Raw genomic sequence first — 17,108 nt, 5'->3', positions numbered from 1 at the left:
CCCAACTTGGGGTTGGTAACTTTTCAGTGGTCTATGACTGCTATTTCTATCCTAAACCATTGTTACATATGTGTAGGAATCAATATGCTTAAGGGACACCTACAACTCACCCCTTCAAGTTAGCGTTCACTTATCCCCTTGTAAACCTAATTTAGGAGTTGGCAAAAAGGTTCCAACTCCCAAAATGTGTTTAGTACATTGCTAAAAGCAGTTTTTTGGGAAGCAAACTTCTAATTGGAGTGTTTGTGGCCGAAACATTTCTTTGTACATCTGACCCATAGTGTTAAAATGTCTATATCTGGTGGGTAGAACTACTAACCGCTCAAGTGCTAGTTATAGATCCTCCACCTCAGGGCACTGGATTGAGAAAAACTATTTGTGCATCTCTAAGGCTGGTGGCGGTTAGTCACTCGACACTGCCAGTCAAGTCGTTGAACCTCGTGAAGGTAAATATGGGGCATTCTTTGAAGTCATATGAAACCTGTAAGGGACTAACCTTCACAGTTCCACAATCATGTCTATTTACCAGCCTCTCTAGATGAATCTCTGTATAGAATTTCATAACATCAGTAGGTTTTTGCATGTCCTGGAATGCAAGATTACTTAATATCCCTATGTTCACTCTTTGGATCCAGTCTTTTGGTACACTCTTAGCGTGCTCTGTTGAAGCCGTTTCTATCACTGGTCTCTCGTCGCCTAGAACTGTCAGTGAATGTCCATCTAAATCTGTCCACTACTAATGCCTGTGCAGTACATTATCTTTTGTTTTATGGACATTTTGTGGTAGGTAAAGCAACAATTTAGTTGGGGATAGTACGCCTGCAAGTAGAAGAGGTTTTGCGTCTGATACCTGGAGAAGGCAAGCATGCAGTGAAGAACTGCTGTTGTTCCTCTTGTCACGTCTCAGTGTAGCTGGAAAAGGTTCTAGTACATTCAGGTATGCCATTTGACTGGCACAGCCTATAGAAAGCATGCCTCGATGACTTAATTCCCATTGCTGCAGGTGATAAACTATTGTGAACAAGGAAGTAAAAATGTTCTCTCCCGTTAGGAAACCATCTCCTCCACTATTACCAGAAACCTACTAAACCTTTTCTAGGGAATCCAGTACCTCATTCTACATAGTTAAAGTCTGGTGCAATAGCCCTGCTCAGAAAAGTTCCCTTTAACCAAATCCGCAAAGCTGCCTCCTTGAATTCTGTGTATATGTTCACTACCCTATCTCAATTCAGAAAGACTCTACAGAGTGGATACACACATAGATTAAGGCTTATCTGTGCAATCTTTTTGACAAGTGCCTCCTATTTTTTTTCAGACTTTTGCAACTGAATTATATTTAATCCGTGCATTTCTTTTTCATACTTTTATTTAATTAAGTTCAATACTTAAGACAATTAGTTAGTGCTTTAAGTTTGATGAAAAAGGCAGGGGTCTCTAAAAGTTGCGTAACCAAAGAAGTGTAACTAGGAATCCTTTCCAGGAAGCCTGGGGTAGGTAATGAAAGGCGTGATTTAAATATGTAATCTAAAATCCTGTGCTTCACACAGCGTCTCACCTGACCTGTATTTGGGTGCCTCTGTGACTGAAATATGTAATCTGAAATCCTGTGCTTCACACAGCGTCTCACCTGACCTGTATTTGAGTGCCTCAATGAGCTTTCTGTTATTGCCTCCAGACATGTCACACAATAACCAACACATGTACCTAAAGCAAGAAAGAACTATTATCTTTGCCAGTGCTTGGTAGCTGTATTACATAAAAGAACAACAGCGTTTTGTTGTGAATAAGTAGAATTGAAAATGTTTCATTTCTGGTCATATGAGTCTGAATTATATATTACTAAGGTCTGGAGAAGGGGTAGTGGCCCACCTCTGGATTGTGTCAGACACTCCTATTTCCCTCTTCACACCACTTTAGTCTACAGTTTTCCACTTTGTTAGACACGCATGTCCTTTTTTCTCCCTACATCTTTCAGAAATCCTCGCTCTGCATTTCTCACCTGTTCCCACATTTGCCATCGACACACATGCGATTATGACTGTGCTCTCTGCAGAGATGCCAACTATTGGATGTGCATGTAGTCTATACACCTCCAGGACCCACTGTGAGAAATTCAAACTTCCTCAACTTCAATCATGCGCCACCGTAAACAACCACCGTATCACAACCGGAACTCACTCAGATACAGAGAGGTTACACTCTTTAAAGAATGCACTAAACAAGAGTCATAAGTTGCATGAAAAAAGTACAGAAACACAAAGCAAATACTCTTATGGAATGCAACAAGAAATAAAGCAGGTGAAGTGTAAGCTGGGATTCCTGCGCTGACATGGAATACCTTAAGGGATTTTACAGTCTTCGTTAAGAAATCGATCATTCTTTTTGCAGGATAAGTTAAGCACATGAATATGGAGCCCGATGAGGATCAGATCCAAAGTCGGACCCGGCCTACTTAAAGCTGTGCTCTGAGTGCAGATCACATGATGGACAACGAAAAGTTACTTGTGAGAAACTGGGTATTGGATAATGGGGTTCTTGGCCCTGGTCAAGCAACAGACACAGTCCCTGTGAGGGTGAATCAATAATTGTCACTAAATGAACCTGTGCTTGGCAGAAAAAGCATTCACTCCTAACTTAGAGGCAGTGTATAAAGTATTTGTGCAGCACACAAACAGTAATAAAGTGAAAACATAACACAAGAACAATCCCCCACCAAATTTGGAAAAATAGAGAACATTTTAACAAATTGACACCAAAATGACAAAAATGGAATCAGTAGAACGGAGGTATGAATTTTTTAAGTATAAGGATAAAACAAACACCTGAAAGATCAGAGCTCCAACCATGGACATCTTGTCGCACAAGATCGGGTCAAAGTCAAAAACATGGCTGACCACGATGGAGCGCGGGTCGAATCCGAGCTTGGGATTGGGCCCAGTCGACGCTTACCTTTGAACTTAGAAGACATTTTGAAGAAAAATGTTCTGAGAAGGTAAAGTTCAGTGCGGCAAGGCTACAGGCAGTGCCTTAAGAGGACATGCCCTCAGCAGGGATCTGCTGGATGAAGTTGAGGTGAAGATTTTTGCATTTGAACTTAGTTGCATTTTTGAAAATCAAAAATCTCCCATCGGGCGGAGACAGGACGCTCTAGCTGATGAGAGTTTCAGGAGATCGGATACCCTGTTGGCGAAGGACCACTGAACAGGATTTGCTGCTGTCCATAAGAACGTAGCGGGAGCTGCAGCAATGTTAGGCCTGCCGACGATGCACCTTGTGTGGATAGATGAGCAGGTTGGTCCTGGTCTTCTCTCGGTTTTTGGAGTAGTTTTTAGCCAAAATGTTTTTAAGTCCCAAGTTTTGGACTTTGGTTATCTGAGTACCCTTAACACCACAACCAAGGTCCAGGACTGGAGAGTGACCACTTGGGGGTTCAGGACTCACTCAGGCTGGGTCCAGGTGCAGGTTCAAGATAGTGGGAGCCTATTATGTTCCTGTAGCTCTGAAAAATAATCCAGCAAACTAGCCCTTGAAGTCATTGTGGTAGTCCTGGGTTCAAGAGATATAGCAGGGCTCAAGCAGCAGGGCAGGCCCCTGAGGGTTCAAGGCAGACCCATGCCAGCAAAGCAGTCTCGTGGAGTACACAGCAGGCCACAGCAATGGGCAGTTCTGTGAGAGTCCTCCCACAGGTCCAGAAAGTGAGTTGAAGAGTGGGTCTGAGGGTGCTATTCTATCTGGTACCTTCTTTTATGAAGAATAATTTTCTAGTGATTTCTCTTTGAAGTGCTTGGAATTTCCTGACTCTCCTGCCCTGGTTCCAGGCGTGTTGCAGAGACCATGCTGTGGTGACAAGCGCTTTGTGTAAATGCAGAGCACAGCTTGTTCAGTTGCAAGTGAGGCTGTGTGGAGCTCAGCATCCCACTCCCCCATCCTGCCAGCAGATGACCCATTCAGCTACACCTAGTCCCTTTATTATATTGTGTGACTGTCTGGGAGGAATTCACAAAGTCCTAACTTCCAACTACAACCAGTCATGTGACCCAGCGGAGGCTGCAGACACAGAATGGCAAAGTGTAGAAGTGCCAACTTTCTAAAATAGGCATTTTCAAAACTGTAATTTAAAATCAGACTTTAACATCCAATAAAGTCTTTAATTACAGTTTCATAGATACCATACATGAAATGCGGATCTGCCCCAATCAAACGTGAGCACTTATTTAATGTAATAAGGCAAGTCATGTTATCCTATGAGACAGGAGGGTCTCAGAGTAGTGAATAATGAATTTAGGAGTTTTTCACTACCAGGTCATATAAAGTATATGTCCAACCTTTTAATTACAGTGCACCCTACCCTATGGGCTACCTAGTGCTTACCTTGGGGGTGACAAGCTGAATTGACAGTTTAAAACTGCATTCAGGCTGCAATGGCAGACCTGTGACATGTCTTAAGGGACTACGTAAGTGGGTGGCACAATAAGTGCTGCAGGCCCATTAGTAGCATTTAATCTACTGGCCCAGGGTATATGGTATACCATACTGCAAGGGACTTACAAGTAAATTAAATGTGTCAATCAGGTGTAAACCAATTTTACCATGTTTGGGGGAGTAAGCACAAGCACTTTAGCACTGGTAAAATGCACAGAGTCCTAAGGCCAACAAAAAACTATCCAGCAAAAATAGGAGGGTGAAGGCAAAAAATGTTGAGGTTGACCCAGCAAGGAGGGCCAAGTCCAACATTACTCACTTGCAGTCCTGGGTCCCCATCTTGGACTCCTTGGTTGTAGACATGTTCGACGCCCACCCTACTCGCTGGCGCATTTAGTGATGTGGTAATGATTAAGGTCAGAATCATGCTACCTTATCAGAACGGACAGGTCTTCAGCAGCCTCAGTGGTACAGAATAGCTTTGTCCCTTTTCAGCTCTTTGAGGTTGCTGCCTATCTGGCAAAGAGGAATTCGAAATGGTTGAATCAGTTGTATTTTTGTGGCTAGTTTTTGTTTCTAATTATTATAGTGATGTTAAAATAACCAAACAATTTACATAATGTTGCCTCTGGATAGATACACGTACCTGGAGAACTAGGTTTACAAGTAACTTCCTTATTTATAGACAAGAATCTTCATTTAAAAAATGGAAGCTGATTAATAAGTGTTGGATTGTTGTAACCGTGCAAGATGGCTCTATTGATTGTGGGACATATCCTGTAATTCTAAGCCGTTACCCAGTACACTTAAGAATGTTTTGTCATGCTTTAGTCACATCAGAAGTACCCTGAAATGTGAAGATCATGCCTTTTTATGTTTTTACCCTCAGATGAAATTTGGCATCCTACAAAACGCTCAGGGGAAGACGTCACGGCTCCTATGGATTGGCTTAGCCTTGCTATCCACTCAAGGGGGTGCAATGGCCTGGCTTACATGGTGGGTCTACTCTTGGGACATCATGGAGCCAGTCACATACTTCGTCACCTATGGAAGTGCCATAGCATTCTATGCTTACTTTGTTCTTACCAGGCAGGTACGTTATCTGGAAATTTGCAATCAGTTGCTTAATGTGTGCTGTACATTTTATGGAACCCTAACTGAAAGCGAGTGCGAAAGTCCTACAAAATATGTGTCTGTTGTGGTTGTGAAGTCAGACAATTGGTCCCAATTACTTTCCTACGTCTTGTGCATAATATGATTATTTTTCAAAATGTTTTTTCTTTATTTTTGTTCTACAGGTATTTAAAGGGTGTCATGTTTGTATGATATTCTTCAAAGCCTAAGAATACCAGAGTTTTGAATGCATGTTTCGTTTTTCGGTAACTCGTATTAACCCCTTAGCTGCCAGGCCTTTTCCCCCTCCTGTGCCGAGCCTTTTTTTGGCTATTTGGAGCAGTTCGCGCTTAGGCCCTCATAACTTTTTGTTCACGTAAGCTACCCACGCCAAATTTGCGTCCTTTTTTTCCAACATCCTAGGGATTCTAGAGGTACCCAGACTTTGTGGGTTCCCCAGAAGGAGGCCAAGAAATTAGCCAAAAAACAGTGAAAATTTCGTTTTTTTAAAAAAAATTTTGAAAAATGGGCTGCAGAAGAAGGCTTGTGGTTTTTTCCCTGAAAAGGGCATCAACAAAGGGTTTGCGGTGATAAAATCACCAGCTTCCCAGCTTTCAGGAACAGGCAGACTTGAATCAGAAAACCCAATTTTTCAACACAATTTTGGCATTTTACTGGGACATACCCCATTTTTACGATTTTTTGTGCTTTCAGCCTCCTTCCAGTCAGTGACAGAAATGGGCATGAAACCAATGCTGGATCCCAGCAACCGCAACATTTCTGAAAAGTAGACAAAATTCTGAATTCAGCAAGGGGTAATTTGTGTAGATCCTACAAGGGTTTCCTACAGAAAATAACAACTGAAAAAGAAAAATATTGAAATTGAGGTGAAAAAAACATCCATTTTTCTCTAAGTTTTACTCTGTAATTTTTTCCTGCAATGTCAGATTTTCGAAAGCAATATACCGTTACGTCTGCTGGACTCTTCTGGTTGCGAGGATATATAGGGCTTGTAGGGTCATCAAGAACTCTAGGTACCCAGAGCCAATAAATGACCTGCACCCTGCAGTGGGTTTTCATTCTATGCCGGGTATACAGCAATTCATTTGCTGAAATATAAAGAGTAAAAAATAGCTATCAAGAAAACCTTTGTATTTCCAAAATGGGCACAAGATAAGGTGTTGAGAAGCAGTGGTTATTTGCACATCTCTGAATTCCAGGGTGCCCATACTAGCATGTGAATTACAGGGCATTTCTCAAATAGATGTCTTTTTTACACACTGTCTTACATTTGGAAGGGAAAAATGTAGAGAAAGACAAGGGGCAATAACACTTGTTTTGCTATTCTATGTTCCCCCAAGTCTCCCGATAAAAATGATACCTCACTTGTGTGGGTAGGCCTAGCGCCCGCGACAGGATACGCCCCAAAACACAACGTGGACACATCGCAGAAAACAGACCTGTTTTTAGCAAAGTGCCTACCTGTAGATTTTGGCCTGTAGCTCAGCCGCCACCTAGGGAAACCTACCAAACCTGTGCATTTCTGAAAACTAGAGACCTAGGGGAATCCAAGATGGGGTGACTTGTGTGGCTGGGACCAGGTTCTGTTACCCAGAATCCTTTGCAAACCTCAAAATTTGGCTAAAAAAACACATGTTCCTCACATTTCTGTGGCAGAAAGTTCTGGAATCTGAGAGGAGCCACACATTTCCTTCCACCCAGCGTTCCCCCACGTCTCCCGATAAAAATTATACCTCACTTGTGTGGGTAGGCCTAGCGCCCGCGACAGGAAACGCCCCAAAGCGCAACGTGGACACATCACAGAAAACAGACCTGTTTTTAGCAAAGTGCCTACCTGTAGATTTTGGCCTGTAGCTCAGCCGCCACCTAGGGAAACCTACCAAACCTGTGCATTTCTGAAAACTAGAGACCTCGGGGAATCCAAGATGGGGTGACTTGTGTGGCTGGGACCAGGTTCTGTTACCCAGAATCCTTTGCAAACCTCAAAATGTGGCTAAAAAAACACATGTTCCTCACATTTCTGTGGCAGAAAGTTCTGGAATCTGAGAGGAGCCACAAATTTTCTTCCACCCAGCGTTCCCCCACGTCTCCCGATAAAAATGATACCTCACTTGTGTGGGTAGGCCTAGCGCCCACGACAGGAAACGCCCCAAAGCGCAACGTGGACACAACCACATTTTTGAAGGAAAACAGAGGTGTTTTTTGCAAAGTGCCTACCTGTAGATTTTGGCCTGTAGCTCAGCCGCCACCTAGGGAAACCTACCAAACCTGTGCATTTCTGAAAACTAGAGACCTAGGGGAATCCAAGATGGGGTGACTTGTGTGGCTGGGACCAGGTTCTGTTACCCAGAATCCTTTGCAAACCTCAAAATGTGGCTAAAAAAACACATGTTCCTCACATTTCTGTGGCAGAAAGTTCTGGAATCTGAGAGGAGCCACAAATTTCCTTCCACCCAGCGTTCCCCCACGTCTCCCGATAAAAATGATACCTCACTTGTGTGGGTAGGCCTAGCGCCCACGACAGGAAACGCCCCAAAGCGCAACGTGGACACAACCAAATTTTTTAAGGAAAACAGAGGTGTTTTTTGCAAAGTGCCTACCTGTAGATTTTGGCCTGTAGCTCAGCCGCCACCTAGGGAAACCTACCAAACCTGTGCATTTCTGAAAACTAGAGACCTAGGGGAATCCAAGATGGGGTGACTTGTGTGGCTGGGACCAGGTTCTGTTACCCAGAATCCTTTGCAAACCTCAAAATGTGGCTAAAAAAACACATGTTCCTCACATTTCTGTGGCAGAAAGTTCTGGAATCTGAGAGGAGCCACAAATTTCCTTCCACCCAGCGTTCCCCCACGTCTCCCGATAAAAATGATACCTCACTTGTGTGGGTAGGCCTAGCGCCCGCGACAGGAAACGCCCCAAAGCGCAACGTGGACACATCACAGAAAACAGACCTGTTTTTAGCAAAGTGCCTACCTGTGGATTTTGGCCTGTAGCTCAGCCGCCACCTAGGGAAACCTACCAAACCTGTGCATTTCTGAAAACTAGAGACCTAGGGGAATCCAAGATGGGGTGACTTGTGTGGCTGGGACCAGGTTCTGTTACCCAGAATCCTTTGCAAACCTCAAAATTTGGCTAAAAAAACACATGTTCCTCACATTTCTGTGGCAGAAAGTTCTGGAATCTGAGAGGAGCCACAAATTTCCTTCCACCCAGCGTTCCCCCACGTCTCCCGATAAAAATGATACCTCACTTGTGTGGGTAGGCCTAGCGCTCGCGACAGGAAATGGCCCAAAACACAACGTGGACACATCACATTTTTTCATAGAAAACAGTGCCTACGTGTGGATTTTGGCCTCTAGCTCAGCCGGCACCTGGGGAAACCTAGCAAACCAGCGCATTTTTGAAAACTAGAGACCTAGGGGAATCCAAGATGGGGTGATTTGCGGGGCTCTGACCAGGTTCTGTTACCTAGAATCCTTTGCAAACATCAAAATCTGGCCAAAAAACACTTTTTCCTCTCATTTCGGTGACAGAAAGTTCTGGAATCTGAGAGGAGCCACAAATTTCCTTCCACCCAGCGTTCCCCTAAGTCTCTCCATAAAAATGGTACCTCACTTGTGTGGGTAGGCCTAGCGCCCACGAAAGGAAATGGCCCAAAACACAACGTGGACACAACATATTTTTTCACAGAAAACAGAGGTGTTTTTTGCAAAGTGCCTACATGTGGATTTTGGCCTCTAGCTCAGCCGGCCCCAGGGGGGGGGGAAATGCCCTAAAATAAATTTGACCCCCCACCCCCCCAAACCCCCCCTGCCCAGGTGCGACCCTTGCCTACGGGGTCGCTACCCCTGCGTGACATTGGCGCCAAAAAACAAATTCCCGGTGCCTAGTGGTTTCTGCCCCCTTGGGGGCAGATTGACCTAAAATCGACCAATCTGCCCCCAAAGGGGGCAGAAATGCTCTAAATACAGTTTGCCCCCAGGGAAGCGACCCTTGTCTGATGGGTCGCTCCCCATCTCTAAAAAAACAAACAAACAAAAAACAAAAAAAAACAAAAAAACATTTGCCCTTGCGCCTAGAGGTTTCTGCCCCCCCCTGGGGGCAGAAATGGCCTAAAATAAATTTGCCCCCGAACACCCACCCCGCCCCCACTCCCCGGAGCGACCCTTGCCTACGGGGTCGCTCCCCTTGCGTGACATTGGCGCCAAAAAACAAATCCCGGTGCCTAGTGGTTTCTGCCCCCTTGGGGCAGATTGACCTAAAATCGACCAATCTGCCCCCAAGGGGGGCAGAAATGGTCTAAATACAATTTGCCCCCCAGGGGAGCGACCCTTGCCTGATGGGTCGCTGCCCATCTCTAAAAAAAAAAAAAAAAAAAAAAAAAACTGCCCTGGCGCCTAGAGGTTTCTGCCCCCCCTGGGGGTAGATCGGCCTAATACCAATAGGGCGAGATGGCCTAAAATAATTTGCCCCCCCCCCCCAGACCCCACCCCCCCCCGGGGAGCAACCCTTGACTACAAGGTCGCTCCCCTTGTGTGACGGCGCAAAAAAAAGATCCCTGTTGCCTAGTGGTTTCTGCCCCCCTTGGGGGCAGATTGACCTAAAATCGGCCGATCTGCCCCCAAAGCGGGCAGAAATGGCCTAAATACATTTTGCCCCTCGAGGGGAGCGACCCTTGTCCAAGGGGGTCGCTCCGCATCTGTAAAACAGAAAAACAAAAAAATCCCTGTTGCCTAGTGGTTTCTGCCCCCCTTGGGGGCAGATCAGCCGAATCAAAATAGGCTGATCTACCCCCCCCCCAGGGGGGCAGAAATGGCCTAAAATAATCCCCCCCCCCCAGGGAGCGACCCTTGCCTAAGGGGTCGCTCCCCTTGCGTGAAATTCCCGCAAAAAAAAAACTCCCTGGTGTCTAATGGTTTCTGCCCCCCTTGGGGGCAGATTGGCCTCATCAGAATAGGCCAATCTGCCCCCAAGGGGGGCAGAAATGGCCTAAATATAATTTGCCCCCTAGGGGAGCGACCCTTGCCTAAGGGATCGCTCCCCACCTAAAAAAAAAAAAAGAAATCATCACAAAAAAAAAAAACAGATCCCTGGTGCCTAGAGGTTTCTGCCCCCCCTGGGGGCAGATCGGCCTAATAATAGGCCGATCTGTCCCCAGGGGGGGCAGAAAAGGCCTTCCCAAAAAAATGCCCCCCCTGGGAGCGACCCTTGCCAAAGGGGTCGCTCCCGTTGCGTGAAATTCGCGCGCGAAAACAAACTCCCTGGTGTCTAATGGTTTCTGCCCCCCTTGGGGGCAGATTGGCCTCATCAAAATAGGCCAATCTGCCCCCAAGGGGGGGCAGAAATGGCCTAAATATATATTGCCCCGTAGGGGAGCGACCCTTGCCTAAGGGATCGCTCCCCACCTAAAAAAAAAAGAAATAATCACAAAAAAAAAAAGGTCCCTGGTGCCTAGAAGTTTCTGCCCCCCCCCCGGGGGCAGATCGGCCTAATAATAGGCCAATCTGCCCCCAGGGGGGGCAGAAAAGGCCTTCCTAAAAAAATGCCCCCCCCGGGAGCGACCCTTGCCCAAGGGGTCGCTCCCTTTTGCCAATTTCACTGAAAAAAAAGTTAAAAAATCCCTGGTGTCTAGTGGGGTTTCAAAAGCCGGATTGCAAGCAATCCGGCTTTTGAAACCTGTGAGAGACTTCAAAGGGAAGGAAATACATTTCCTTCCCTTTGAAGCCTCTCGGGGCCTCCCCCATGGGATTGAAAAAGAAATGCAAAAGCATTTCTTTTTCAATCGCGCTGGAAGCTCTGCTTCCAGCGCGATGGGGGAGACCCTGTGACTAATCAGCGCGCGCTCGTGCGCTGACGTCACAGGGGGGGTTGGGGGGGTCGGGGTGGGAGGGGAAGGGCTTCCCCTTCCATCCCTGACTTGGGGGGGGTGGGGGGGAACCCCACAGAGGGAGCGAGAGCGCTCCCTCTGGGCTCTGTGCACAGGACGTAATGGTTACGTCCTGGGCACAGCAGCACTGTGCCTCAGGACGTAACCATTACGTCCTGGGCACAGAAGGGGTTAAAAAATAAAACAAATGAATGAACTTGCTGTCTCATATCGAATGGTGTTACCACTAAGCAGTTAACTCAAATGCACCCTCAGCCTTTCTTATTATCGAGCTCAGCAATGACTGACAGTCCCGATGAGTAGGACTTCATAGCCACTAACAGAGTTTTCAGGCACTTGTGCAGATATATAAGAAGGTATACAGTTGGAGTAAATCATGGGCCATCATTATGACTAGCCTCTTACTTCCAGTGGGGGCTGGTATAGAAATTATTTTACTTTTACACAGAGATCTCGACTGCTGAAAAACAGCCAAAATCTCTGTGTGAAAGTCCAGAGAAAAATGAGGAAATACCCCGGGACACGGAATTACCAATTTCCCTTGGTAATTCCTCATTATTTAGTGGATCATCAGGGTTCAACTCAGTAAAGGCTGGGTTTTCCCTACACACAAATTTACTGGTACCCCCTGTATAGGTAACTCCAGAGGTGTGAAAAATCCAGCCCATTTTCAGAGCCACTCATAATGAGGGCTTTTGACTCATGGACTTAATGGGCGCTCTTCAATAATTTGTTTCTCGACTCCTAAATAACAATACCCTACGCCATCCTCCCGATGGAACACAAATATTGCATACCAATAATTATTTTTGTTTTTAGCAGATTTCGGTTTATTTCTTTAGCTATGGGCATTCTACTGTGACTCACTGGTATCCTGGAGTGGCTCATAAGCATGCAGTACCAGCTATCTTCTGATGGATACATCTACCTGTGGATTCATCACCTTTTGAATACTCCCAATGCACCAGCATTCAACAATTTTTTTTTCTTTCTAGCTCTCCACGTCGACGAGGACATCACAATGGTACAGCTCTGCATGTGACTGTCTAATGTCATCGGAGGCAAAAGAAGACCTTGCCGGTGTACTGACGTCAGTTCCCTTTTTTCCACGCCTTCAACGCTAACGTTTTTTCTGCCTCTCTAGGTGGTTACACTGTATCAAAGGGCTTCTTTGTTGAGTTTTTTCTTCATGCAACAAAGTCTCCGCCGAAGAAGTTGGGCTTTAAGCCTTGCAGAAAGTGTGGAGTTACTGACCCTCACGAAAACTGCCTCTGGTGCCTAAGTTATGACCATGGCGTTGGGGATGCTCTTCTTGCGAAAGCATGAACCCTAAGACTCTGAACGAAAGGCAGACAAAGTTGTTCCTGGCGAAAGCTAAGAAGGACATGCGGGGCCGTCGAAGATTCAGGCTTCAAGAGGTGTTGTCGTTCCACAAGTCTTCAAAGGTTGCACAAGAAGCAACGTCGCCACAGTTCACGGCGTCGCTCATCCTGAGACAAAAGCCCTCAGTTTTTGTCTCCGGCTTCGAACTCTCAGCGCAGTTCAACATGGGTAGTGAGTCCCACTCTATCTCCTCCTCAACCAAAGTCGCCAGAGATGTCACTGGCACCGTATTTGGTGGAAATCTCTGCGTCATCCTCGAGTCCTGGGGTGCAGTTTTCTCTTGTGACTCCATTGGCTTAGGAGATTTAAGAACAGACGACAGATCAGGTCCAGCTTCTACAACAGGAGCAGTAGTATCCAACCTTTCCGGCCCCAGGAATGGACATATCCAACTTCTTGAATGCTATGTATAGCATTTTTTAACGGAGCGATGGCCCCCCCCTGGTGTGCCTGTGGGCATAACGGGTCCTTTGACCTTTAACCTCAGACGCTTTCCGGTGCTGTATAGCCAGGCACCTTTCATGCCTTTTCTGCCTACTACTCCCTATCGGTGGTCTGGGCCAGTGCTGAGAAAGATACCATCTTCTTTGGGGTCCCTCGATTCCAAAGTTAGACTGAACTCGAGGACACCAGGATCTTACTTCGTGCACAAGTAGATTGACCCGACACCGGCCCTGGCTTCACCAAAGCTGCAACAGGCTTCCTCGACGTTGGCACATTCACTATCGACTCTGCAGTCAGAATCCAGGTTGAGATCGAGGAGGGAAGCCTTGAGGCTCTTGGATGAGCAGCAGTATTGGGAAGAGCAGCAAGACCTAGAGGAAGGAGAGATTCCATTGCCTTACCACGAATTTGAAGGTATTGAGGTAGTGGATGGGCTGGACACTTCTCCTGAGTGGGAATTGTTGTGCCCTGGATGTATACCACCTCCAGAGGTTACCTCATATCTTGGGGTAATCAAAATGGCAGCAGAACTTCTGGACTTACCACTGCCCACTAGGAAATTGAAATCAAACATTCTGACCGAGGTTCTCCACTCTTCTTCTGCAGCATCAGAAACTCTCCTGCCATTTAATGAGGTTTGACAGAGCCAGTCTTGGATCTGTGGCGGAAACCTGTTACTACTCCCGCAGTTTCCAAGTTCATCGACAGGAGGTATAGAGCTGCACCAGGTGACCCACAGTTTCTGAGTCAGCACCCAACACCTGAAAGCCTGGTGGTGCAGGCTTCATGTTCATCGAATGCTGCACCCGGTTCCTTCACCACGACTCCTGCGGACAGGGAGTCGAAATGCATGGAGCAGTTGGCGAAGAAGATCTATTCATCAGGAAGCATGCCGTTGAAATCAGTGAATGCTTTGTGTCTATTGGGCAGGTATATCCATGCACTGATGGATTCGGCCAAAAAGGTTATTCCCAAACTGCCGCAGGATGTGCAGGGTCATTTTGCGGAGCTGCTGCAGGACAGTCAGGCATCAGCAAAACAGATTATTCAATCGGGTCTGGATACTGCGGACTCTGTTGCTAGGGCCATGTGTTCTTCAATTGCGAATAGAAGACATGGATTGTTTAGAGGGTCGGGGTTCTCCTCTGATGTACAGTCCACTTTAATGGATCTTCCATTTCACAGATCCAGATTGTTTGGAGCCAAGGCAGATTCAGCATAAGAGAGGTTTAAGGAGAGTAAGGCTACATCTTCAGACACTCTCCACGACCTATAGACCTTTCTGTAGGCTTAGGGGGTTTGGCCACAGCTCCTCCTTTCGTGGGAGGCAGCAATTCCAAAGTCAGCAGTCTGCCAACCCCCTCAATAAATCCTACAGAGGTCATCGGATAACTAGGCAGCATGGTACCATCCAGCAGCCTTCCTACTCCTCCACTTCATCCTCTGCTGGAAACCATTCAGGGAAGCAACCCTAGTTCTCCTCCCTTTCAAGAACATGTGTTACCCATAGGGAGAGGTTAATTAATTTCCTCCAAAAGTGGGAGCCAATAACAACAGATAGTTGGGTGTTAGTCATTGTAGGAAATAGGTATGCACTTTCCTTTCAAGGTTTTCCCCTCTCCATTCCCTCCCCAGCCAACTTTGTGTTCAGAAGAACATCTGCTGCTGCTTCAGCAAGAGGTACAAATTCTGCTTTTAAAGGGTGCAGTCTAGTTGTTTCCAGAGCAGGAAAGGGGTCATGGATGCTATTCAAGAAATTTCCTGATCCCCAAAAACGATGGTCGTTTGCGCCCCATCCTGAACTGAGGATTTAGAATTGGTTCCTCAAACAGGAGAAATTCAAAATGCTGACCCTCCACTCGTGCTTCTTGTGCTTGACAAGGAAGACTGGATAGTTTCTGTCGACTTGCAGGATGCGTATTTTCAGATCCCCATTCTGCAGTCACACAGGAAGTATCTCTGCTTCATGGCAGGAACAGAACACTACCAGTTTGCAGTCCTTCTTTTTGGTCTTATTCCCTTACCTCGAGTCTTCACGAAGGTGGTGGCAGTGGTTGCAGCGCATCTCAGAAGTTGGGGAATACCAGTATTCCCTTACTTGGACGATTTGTTGCTAAAAGCCAAGTCTCCAGAGTTGTGCAGCATCACGACGACGACGCATCTGTTGTTCAATTTGGGGTTTTCAGTCAGTGTCCCCAATCTCACCTGGAGCCCTCTCAGCACATTCTGTTCATAGGGGTGGAATTGGACACTGCAATGAATCGTGCTTTTCCTCATCCACAGAGGATTCAGGACATTCGGGCTGATTCCAGTGTTTCAGGATGGAGCGCTCATTCTGGTCCTAAAGGTCTTACATCTGGTCAGTCTGTTCGCTTCTTGCATTCTGTTGGTCACTCAAGCATGCTGGCATATGTGGGCCCTCCAGTGGTAAAAACAACAAGTGATGGACGGAATGCTGAACATTGTCAAACACTCACCCCCAGTCATAGATCTGGGTTTAATCCATCGTTCTTTTGCTTACCATGCCACCCCAGTTTGGACCCAGCCATATGCAAATCAGTCTTGACCCTGTTCCTCATGGGAACAGTCCAGACCGAACTGCCAAGCCAGGTCCTCACTGGACCGGAAACAAGCATCCTGGGACCGGTTTCGGGGTTTCACCCCTCATCAGCCAGGCTAGCTTGAATCCAGTGGCATGGGAAGCACGGGACCCACGTCTGGGGATACCCTTCCCACTTAGGGCGACAAAGCAAAAACAACAAGTGATGGACGGAATGCTGAACATTGTCAAACACTCACCCCCAGTCATAGATCTGGGTTTAATCCATCGTTCTTTTGCTTACCATGCCACCCCAGTTTGGACCCAGCCATATGCAAATCAGTCTTGACCCTGTTCCTCATGGGAACAGTCCAGACCGAACTGCCAAGCCAGGTCCTCACTGGACCGGAAACAAGCATCCTGGGACCGGTTTCGGGGTTTCACCCCTCATCAGCCAGGCTAGCTTGAATCCAGTGGCATGGGAAGCACGGGACCCACGTCTGGGCATACCCTTCCCACTTAGGGCGACAAAGCAAAAACAACAAGTGATGGACGGAATGCTGAACATTGTCAAACACTCACCCCCAGTCATAGATCTGGGTTTAATCCATTGTTCTTTTGCTTACCATGCCACCCCAGTTTGGACCCAGCCATATGCAAATCAGTCTTGACCCTGTTCCTCATGGGAACAGTCCAGACCGAACTGCCAAGCCAGGTCCTCACTGGACCGGAAACAAGCATCCTGGGACCGGTTTCGGGGTTTCACCCCTCATCAGCCAGGCTAGCTTGAATCCAGTGGCATGGGAAGCACGGGACCCACGTCTGGGCATACCCTTCCCACTTAGGGCGACAAAGCAAAAACAACAAGTGATGGACGGAATGCTGAACATTGTCAAACACTCACCCCCAGTCATAGATCTGGGTTTAATCCATCGTTCTTTTGCTTACCATGCCACCCCAGTTTGGACCCAGCCATATGCAAATCAGTCTTGACCCTGTTCCTCATGGGAACAGTCCAGACCGAACTGCCAAGCCAGGCAGTGGTGCCTCCGCAAGCAGTAGTTTCAACACAACGGAGATCTAGAGGAGTCTATAATGATCTCTAGAAGCACTGCGTCGGATCTCCAGTGGTGGTGGTCTGTAAACGGCAACCTAACGAAAGGGAGGCCATTTTACCTACCTCCTCCGGTGACCACAGTGATAATGGATGCTTCCACTCTAGGGCGGGGAGCTCATCTGGGGCATCTGGAGAGCAAGGGTCTTTGGTCTCCGGAAGAATAGGTGTTTCATATCAATCTG

General features: G+C 46.8%; 1 protein-coding gene across 1 annotated transcript in view; it reads left to right on the top strand.

Moving 5' to 3' along the window:
* MCUB (mitochondrial calcium uniporter dominant negative subunit beta) overlaps positions 1 to 17,108 on the top strand; it is a 408,993-nt gene that overhangs the window by 352,027 nt on the left and 39,858 nt on the right. The window contains exon 6 of the mRNA XM_069241124.1: positions 5,312 to 5,515. Within this exon, the coding sequence (XP_069097225.1) occupies positions 5,312 to 5,515 (204 nt within the window). The remainder of the gene's footprint in view (positions 1 to 5,311; positions 5,516 to 17,108) is intronic.

The sequence above is a fragment of the Pleurodeles waltl genome, chromosome 1_2 (assembly GCF_031143425.1).
Source record: "Pleurodeles waltl isolate 20211129_DDA chromosome 1_2, aPleWal1.hap1.20221129, whole genome shotgun sequence".
Lineage (NCBI taxonomy): Eukaryota > Metazoa > Chordata > Amphibia > Caudata > Salamandridae > Pleurodeles > Pleurodeles waltl.
This window is presented reverse-complemented; position numbering and strand designations above follow the sequence as displayed.